This window comes from Pistacia vera, unplaced genomic scaffold (genome assembly GCF_008641045.1).
Source record: "Pistacia vera cultivar Batoury unplaced genomic scaffold, PisVer_v2 Contig671, whole genome shotgun sequence".
NCBI lineage: Eukaryota > Viridiplantae > Streptophyta > Magnoliopsida > Sapindales > Anacardiaceae > Pistacia > Pistacia vera.
In genome coordinates, this window is record NW_022196525.1 from 347,378 (window position 1) to 357,066 (window position 9,689).

At 31.5% G+C, this 9,689-nt stretch overlaps 1 protein-coding gene across 1 annotated transcript; it reads left to right on the forward strand.

Moving 5' to 3' along the window:
• Positions 1-5,057: 5,057 nt before the first annotated feature.
• Positions 5,058-6,657, forward strand: LOC116112957 (FCS-Like Zinc finger 8-like). The gene is made up of 3 exons (XM_031399080.1): positions 5,058-5,311; positions 5,413-6,211; positions 6,322-6,657. Exons 2-3 carry the CDS (start codon positions 5,415-5,417, stop codon positions 6,389-6,391), a joined length of 867 nt encoding a protein of 288 aa, XP_031254940.1. The 5' UTR covers positions 5,058-5,311; positions 5,413-5,414; the 3' UTR covers positions 6,392-6,657.
• Positions 6,658-9,689: the final 3,032 nt, after the last annotated feature.

Here is a 9,689-nt window from a genome sequence, read left to right on the forward strand (position 1 = left end):
ATTTGAAAGGTACATTGAAGCAGTCATTTCTGTTCATTGACTCTTTGCTTTCAAGTACATTTAGAAGCTTTATTTTGTTGATCTTCAACCAACCACGTATACAGTTGTGAAAATTTAAAAATTAATAAAAAAACCCTTTAAGTTTGTTAATTTATATAAACACTCTAATATATAAAAAGTTTATAAAATGATAAAAACATCCCTACCCACCCACAATGTCAGATTCTGACCATCACCATCGAAATCTGGTCAGAATCTAGCTTCATGCATGGATATAGTAGAAAAATACTAGATTTGGTTGTTGATGGTCGGAAAAGGCCAGATCGACAAATTAACGGATAGTTTCAATCGTTTGTAGGTTGTTGTGATAGATTTTGACTATTATCGATGATAGTTGTCGAAATCTGATAACTATGGGTGAGTGTGGATGTTTTTATTAATTTTTAAATTTTTAAATTTTTTAATTAAATTAATAAATTTAAAAAATCTAAAAATAATTTAAAAAATATAATATTACCTCCTAAATAATTAAACGTATATTTTGAGAATATAATTAGAAATAAGGAATGAAATAATAAAAGAAACGTACCCAAATATTTAGTAGACCTCACAAAGAGACAAAATAATATGGGCAGTAGGCAGTAGCAGTGCCTACTTTAACAAAATAAAGAAATCTACATTTGTGTCACCTCGAAATTCAATTCAACTTCACCATCATTAATCTCCAGCCCCTCCTTTTGGTTTTGGGAATATCTTTTATAGCTACTTCCATTATGCTTCTTCCACCATAAATTTTTTTTTTTTTTTTTTAACTCCGCAGTTATCACTTATCAGACCAGTTTATTTAACAGCTCTGATAAATCTTCGGTGATTATTTTTTATTAATAATCGTAAAAATATAAATTTAAAACATTTTAAATATTACATATTAGAGTGTCAAAAGAACCATCAAACTGCCTAGAACTGATTTTTTCAATCATAATTACTTTCTCTCTTCCTTAATATATGAAATACTAATATCAACCCACTTAAGCCTCTACAAATGTGCTTCTTAATTAGTCTCTTTTGTTAATTAATCACTAATTAATGGAGCCATCACGTTTCTCAACCAAATCTTATCTTAGCCAGGTGGAGATGGGATTGAAATTATGCATGGATGGGTGGTCAATAAACCAATTATATTTCTACACAGATGTTTGTTCATTTTGTGTTTCACAAAACTTGATAGAAAGAGACTCCCACTTTAGGTGATGGAAACAGGATCCTAATCACCATTCAAACTTATTGAACAAGACCTTTACATGGGTCCCTTATGGTTTAACATTACCCATCAATATATTGCCACCTAAGCCTTTTTATCATTTTTGGAGTTGAGGGGGACTTGGTTTGGTTCTTGTCAGCGTGTGAGTAGATAAGCGGATAAGGGTTGAAGATATCTTATTATATAATAGGTTTATTACAATAATTTTCCGAAGTTTCTAAAATAACAAAAGTTATCTTATTATTAAGTTTTAGTTATTAAAATAAATGACAAGATAGGAATCAGATAAATATTTATTAAAATATAATATTATAAGTTTTAACAACTTATTAACAGTTTACTAAAAATAAGAGATTTTTTTTTTTTTTTTAATAATCGAGGTGTTCAAACCAGTTTACGTGCACCTCGATTAATTATCGAGATCTATTAAATACCCTACAAATATAATATTTTAAGTTAATCACAAATATAGTAGGTGGTCTCAAGATGATTCGAATCTAGGAAGTTAATGAATGGAGTAAACCTTATTGACCGCTAGGCCAACCCTTTGAGATTAAAAATAAGAGATTTTTTGTTACTCTTTTTTTCCACAACTAAAGACAAAACTATTTAGGTATAACTAACCCTAGTGGCTAAAGAGCTTGTCATCCGGCCACAAGGGAAAGGTTTTCTTTGTTACTTTTGAAACCTTGAGGATATCATTGTTAGTAATTAAACCTAGGGAGGGTCAATGTGATTAAGTCTTAAAAGAAATAAAATGCGGTGCAGTAATGAGTTGGACAGGAAGAAAAAGATAAGATGAGATGAAAGACTTTGGAATTTTTTTGATAATTGAGGATGGATGGGATGGGAATGGGATCATAGGACTGTGTCCATGTCTTGCTATTTATTATCATTTAATTCAAAGGCGTACTATGTTTTTTGTGAATGAACAATCTGCTATCCTTACTTTCCAAAACTATCCAATACCTACCCGCCATTCCTCTCTAATCTACCCGAGTTTGACAGTATCGGTCGTTAAAATGTCAATTTTACCCTTAATGATTATTATAAAAATAATAACTTTCAAAATTCAAAACTTTAATTTGGGATCAATGAGCATTTGATGATATTAATCGAATATTGGAGTATTAACGACGTGCAAGAGAGAGGCGGTCGAACCAGCTTTTTGCGTGACTCAAGCTAGATTGTTCTTAATTACTTAATTGTCAACTATTGGGCAATAAGGGGTACTTTTTTTTTTTTTTTTTTTTTTTTTTTGTCCATTTGAAAGATTTTTAAGAGAGATTAGGGTTTCTAAACCTTAGATTTATTCTTTTTTCTTAAGGTTATATATATATATATATATATATTGCATAAAATGACGAAAATGCACTCTAACGGTTAAACTTTATGTTGGAAAGAAAAAAGTAAAAAAAAAAGAGTAATATATTGATAGTTTCCATAATCAAAGGGTGATAAATTATTTATTATTTAGAAAAACATTGGATGAAAAAAATTGTAATTCAGCCTTAAATCGAATATGTAGAGTAATTATCATGGCAAAATTTAAGAAGTTAATTGATGCTTTGAACATGGCGTTATGCTCTAAAAAGGACATGGAATATTTTTTTGTAAGATCTCGAATAAAATATATGCCCCATTATCATCGATACCCTTCTCAGATAAAAAGCATTAGTTCACTAAAAAATAAATAATAATTATTGTAGAAAATAATGAAATTAAACAGTAATAATACTGTTTAGCAATAATTTGTGTGTCACATCGACGTTGTTATTATATGCTGGAAAAATTGGTTTGACATTAATAAGATGATAAATCAATTAAAATATGAAAATAATTTTTATAAAGCTTTCTCTCTCACAATGATTTTCTTTGAGAAAAGAGACGAGACAAGGTGGGCAAAGTGAAAAAAAATAGTACGTGGCCCGAGTTTGGGCCGCGGGCCCAGAATTAAGTTGAAAAAGTCAAAAATATAATAATAATTATAAGAAACAAGAAGGGCCCCCAACTAGCAATCTGAGTGGCGAAGTGGGTCCTACTTTTCACTTAAAAAGAAAACGGCGTGGAGTTTGGTTTGTGTTGTATACGTCTCTGCAGTTAGAAACACTTTAGAATTTCTCACCATCGTTAATCTTCTTGTGGGCCTTACCCCATAACTGGGACCACTGTGAGCCCATTAAAATTGACAATACTAACATTATTAATTATAAAAAACAATTTAAAAAAACTCATGAAGGAAGACTTTAACATTTAATACGAGGGATCATTATAGTTTTTATTTGGTTGATTGTTATAAGGTTCTAGAAAATTAATTGAGACATATAAATTGATACAAATATCTTTGACCAAAAAAAATCTAGAATGATTTGAGATTCAAGTCTCATATGAGGGATCATTATAGTTTTTATTTGGTTGATAGTTCTAAGGTTCAAGAAAATTAATTGAAACGTGTAAATTGATACAAATATCTTCTACGGAAAAAAATCTAGAATGATTTGGGATTCAAGTCTCATATGGATTATGTTCTTATGGCAAATAAAAAAGAATTATTGATTTTAATTAATTTTTTCTCATAAATATAACATAATAGTTTATAAATGATTAACTTACTATTAATCAATAAGATTCATTGCTCACGACTATGAACTGATTAACTACTAGTGTTGAACGTAAATCATAAAAGAAGTATTATTATTTCTCCAGATAAGTTATAAATGAGAAAAGAAGATAATGGCGAAAATTATCGAGGAGAAAGAGGAAAGAGCCAGCAGCTGGTCCTATCTATCAATCAATGAATGCTTAATGTACAAACACACGTGTCCCTTAAAGAGAGCTCATGGCTAACCAAAGCTGCACCCTTTGCCTTTGGGTCCCCAAACCCTCCTCTCTCTTTATCCCCTCAACACAATTGTTTGTGTTTTCACCCATAAAACATTCTTTTTCTTCTTTCTTTCTTCAATCAAATCAAACAGTAAATTCTTCCATTCGCTAGCTTTGAAACAAGAATAAATTTTATGTTGATGTATTGCTACACCGTTACGGTGTAATCTGTACCATACTACCATTCTAATCGTAAAAGGGCGATTAGAATGGTACCAGGTTTGAGTATTTCATTTCAGAATTCAGGAAACTGGAAAACGAAGACCAAGACGAGAGAATCAGGACAAAATAGCGAGAAAAAAGGCTCTCCAGACAAGGACAAAAGTCGCAAACACTGACACACAAAACAAAAATAATGCAATGCAATGCAATAAATGGTAACAACTACACGTTATTGGTTGCATAATTTAAACTCTTAAACACAGCTCATTCTCATGCACACGACTCTCAACTCAAAACTTTCTCTTTATAACCCCAAACCCTTCGGCTTATCTCTTCCCTTTCAACTTTAAAGTCTTATTAAAGTTTTCTCTCTCTCCATCTCTTTTGATTACTCACCTTTTGTTTTCTCTTTACGTTTATCTTTAAGCAAAGTTTCATGGCCATTTTTGCAGGATTGTAACTAAACAAAGACATACAAAAACAAAGTAAAGTTGAGGGAGAGAGAAAGTGGGTTATCTTTTTTTTTTTTTTTTTCTTCTTCTTTGGGAATAGCAAAACAATTTATTCTGTTTCCGACAGAAATTAGCATCAGGGGTATATAAAGATCACAGTTCTTTTTGCAGTAAATTTTCAGAGGTGTTTGTTCATGTTTGCGGTTCTATCATGTGGGTTGTTGTATGCGTGTAATTATGATGAGTACAGGAATTGATTCTTGTTCTCGTTAAGCAACAATTACAGAAATACTAACACAAAAGACGGGAAAACCCAGTTTTTATGCATTTGTTTTTACTTCAAACATGGAGGCTACAGAGATTTAGGACGCATTTCAGCTTCCCGAGAGTGTCTGCCGTCAGTTTTTTTTTTTTTTTTCATTTCTTTTTTTCTGGGTTTGTGTGTAACATAGACTCCTATAGACGCGGTCACAGTAAAGCCTTTGTGAGATTTTGAGCCTCAAAAGTTTGATAATCACGGCGGTCTCTGCCTTATTTTAATCTCTTGATTCAGGTGAGTTGATGTAATATTTGTTTACACCTGCATCAGTTATTCTCTTTTCTTCATTTAATTTACATCTATCTTTCTTTCTTGTCTGTGCGGAAAAATCTTAGTAATGTTGAGAAAGAGATCAAGAGCAGCGACCAGCAAGCAAAGTTTAATGGCGGATCATCACAGTTTTCAACCATCATCAAACTCCCAAAACAACAAAAGACCGATCTCTTTCTTATTTTCTCCACGATTCCGAGCTTTTACAACAAAGGGTCTCGCTGACACTGAGGTTGTGATAAGTCCAACTTCAATCCTCGACACAAAACCATTCTCTCCTTTCGGAAATCTCTTCTCCGATGACATATTAAAGACCCCAAAACTTCTCGCTGATCAGAACAAATATTATTCCAGGGAAAGTTTAGACTCTAAATCCATTGGTTTAGGTCTTATTGACGTATTAACTGACAGTAAAACCATTGAAGAGAATCCTTCTTCCAAGCCAAATTACAAAAAAGTTTTCTTTGGAAACAAAATCAGAGTTCAAGTTCCTCCATTGCCTGTTTCTAATCTTTCTCCGTCTCCGTCTACGAAATCTCCAACTGAGTTTGGGATTAAGTCTCCAGCCAATAATTCTACTGTCAAAACGAACGATATTTCTCCAGGAGTTTTCACAGGGTGTATTTCTGTGACTGAAATGGAGCTTTCTGAAGATTATACGTGCGTGATATCTCGTGGAGCAAATCCGAAAACCACTCACATATTTGACAACTGCATTATTGAGAGCTACTGTTCTTCATCCGAAAAACCCAACTCCCCACTGGGGAATAAAAATAATAATATTAATATTAATAATAACTTCCTCAGCTTTTGCCATACTTGCAAGAAGAATCTTGAACAGAAAAACGACATTTACATCTACAGGTTTGCATGCTAAATTCATTTTTTTTTTTCTTTTGTTCTTTTTTTTTAAAGAAAAAGTAATTTTTTATCTTCTTTAATCATCATTAATTGATAAGCTAATTGTACTGCAGGGGTGAAAAAGCTTTTTGCAGTCAAGAATGCCGCTACCAAGAAATACTGCTCGATGAATTGGAGAATTAACCAAAAAAATTTCCATGAATCTGATTGTAGAGGGACAACAAAATTAAATTTTTTTTTTTTTTTTTCTCAAAATAATAGAAGAGAGATAATGTAAACTTGATTGCTTCTTTCTAGGGTTTATTGATATCCAAAGCTTTCGTTTTTGGGTTGCAGTAGAAGATGAAGAAGATGATGTATGATTGAAAACTTTGCCTTATCTTTTATTATTTAATGATTATTGTTGATGGGACCAATTATTATTTGAGTCATGAAGATTCTTTTCTTCCTTTGATGAGTGTAGTTTCTTTATCTTATCTCTGGTGGCCATAAACATTTCTGAATTATGGTTCAGTGATGACTACAGTTTGGTATTAATTATTGGTTTATATATATTATGGGATAGATTAATCTGAAACTGACTTTTTTAAAGAGAGACAGATCCAAATTTCACGTCTTTTTCTTCACCAATTCAGTAAGCAGTAGGTGGGAAATTATATACTTGATCAAGAGATAAAGTTTAAACAGATTTGTATTCCCTTATATCTATATATATTTTTTTTCTTCCTTTTCATGATAGATTGAGGGTTACTACTCACCAACCCCAGAAACAGGTGGACTTCTTTGAGACTTAAGGTTAATAACATAATTCTCCCAAGATTTAAGTAATACTATACTTACAACCCAATCTCACAACTCCGACATGACAGTTCTCAATTAGTCAGCTTGTAAATGGGTCTTGCTACTCGTTATGGATCATGTCTGCCCATTTACAAACTCACCAATTGTGAGTTATCATGTCGAATTGTAACATAAAAATTGTAAGATTAGGTTGTGAGTCCATTTTTAAGGAAAAATTAGGTAAATGTTTATTAGTTTATAATAGTGTAAGTTGAAATGGCTAACTAATGTTTCATTATTGATAGGAGAATTTTGTTATTTTTAAGAAAAATTTTGCCGATTCAAATAATCCTCAGGGTGCCGAAAACCCCCAAAATGTTAGGATATTAGTATTCTGTTTATAAGAAAATTTTGAAAATGAAAACAAAACTGGATTTTATGATTTATTAAAATTTAAAATGTTGTTTCATTATTATGATATTAAGAGCAATATAATGCTGACAATAGTTATACAACAAAAAAAAAAAAAAATAAGTAATTATTACTATGAATTTTGTTGTAATTTTTGTTTATTTGTATAACCAGTTGTATGATTCAACGGTAAATAAAACATATGATGTTCAAAATAGTAGTTGCTATGAACTGTATTTATGATTCATTTTCTTATAATAAAAGTAAAGAATGAAACATTTTTTTTTCTTGGATTTCCAATGTAAAATCGTCCGTGATAAAATATTACAGATTTTCAAACGAAACAAAAAATAATAAATAAACGAAAAATATAAATACAGAATCACCTCCTAAAGTTGTTAATAATAAATCATTTAAATATTTGTTATTTACAAACTGTTTAAAATTCAATTACTCCATTTTCTTTTGAAATGGCAAATACCCAATAAACAATTTATGAATATAAATCAAGTTTGAAAATAAATATTCGTTAACTTTGTAGGTTTAATTTCAATCTTCATGTAAAACGTTTTGACATCATAAGAAATAATAACAACATCTGCCCTTCTTAATGGCTGAAACATCAATATAATCACAGAGGATGTATAATTGTTAATTAAGATGTGGCTGACACATGGATTGACCACTCTCGTATTTTGAAACTCAATATCTTGTATATTAAAATAATGCCTAATGAAGAATATGATCTCAACCAACTTATAGAAAATTGTAACAAACAAGCTTGAGATACGATACCAATCGCTTGTACTGGTCACATGAAAAATACAATAAAAAATGCTCGAGTTCAAAACAATACACTTAACATGAATAAGGGCGGATCAGGCATGTCCCACCCCTCAATTTTTTTTTTTTTTACGTACTCAGGATGTTAATTTCTAAATTTTGTCCACCCTCAAAAATATTAATGTGACAATTAGTTTTTATTTTGACCTATCCGATCAGAAATTATCATCGGACAACTTCAATGGAATAGTTATAGAAACGAAACATGCTGTCATCTTTAGTTGTTCAATGTCTGCTCAACCCTATTTACCAACTTCATGGAATATATATATACTTGCTGGGATAATTGTCATCTGTCGTGCAGTGTATGAGAAAACTGTTTTTATTTCATGCTTTCGGGGTGGTAATGAGGGGTTGACACCTCAACAAACATGGGACTGTATTTTTCAACTCTTGTAATACTGTATATTAATTAAAGAGTCTCTTTGTCGTCTTGTGTGATAACATAAATCCAATCAATTAATACAATCTTAAGTAAAGTTTTAACCGATTCATCCCTCATATGATAAATAAGAAAGGCCTATAAGAGTGGACGATAATGATAAGAAAATAAAGTTGTACTTCAATTTCTGTGATGATTCAGAGTAGGATTGAAATAGAAAGAAGAGTGGTTAATTTTTCATGCTTCTTTTAATATATATGATACATGTTATATATCCTTGTTTAGTAGTATTCAACAAGCGGAAGTATTACACTAATACTGTTCCAATGCAAAAGAAAGTAACGGCCTCTCCAATATTAATTCATCATTTTGGCTATGTATACATATTACTCTGATGATTTTTCACAGATTAAATACTATACTTCACTATGCATACTCATTTAAAGGCTGGCCGACAAAGAGTCATAATCTAATCTATGGACAATTAAATGTGACTATCTGCCCAACAAAAGGAAGTGTTACCCCACCCGGACTCTTACAGCCGATATTATTGTGCACAAGACAGTAAGCCCCAAACGAGAGCGCTGTTACTTTCAAACTGAATATGGTAATAGAGACGACAAAAGAAGATGAAATTTAGGATCGGATATCAACGGGAAATGAATCAAGTAAATGTGTAAAACAAAATGAAACCCCCCACTTGAAATATCAAAATTCACAAACACTAGACCTAGTCATGAGTGCTCAAGATTCTACATCTCACAAACCCACAACATCATGAAACTAGAGGATCATCTGGGAACTCAAAACTACCGTAAGAAAAGAGCTAAAAAAGCATCAATCTGTACAAATGGACAAAACGACAGGTCTAGTAACAACATACACAAAGCAGCAAAATCCTAGTTAACCCAAAATCAATATGAAAGAGAAGGAGCCTTGGCACATCATGTAATTGCCATTTGGCAGATGTGGACAGAGAAAGCTAAGTAGTAGAACACCAGCACACAGTTAAGGTTTCAAGTAAACAGTATTCAAGCTTTATCACTTGTTAAAGATCCAAAGACA

Excerpts from the sequence above, each read along its gene's own strand:
- LOC116112957 (XM_031399080.1), top strand. The coding sequence starts at position 5,415 with ATGTTGAGAAAGAGATCAAGAGCAGCGACCAGCAAGCAAAGTTTAATG. Across the intron at positions 6,212-6,321 it reads AACGACATTTACATCTACAG|GGGTGAAAAAGCTTTTTGCA; the intron begins GTTTGCATGCTA and ends ATTGTACTGCAG.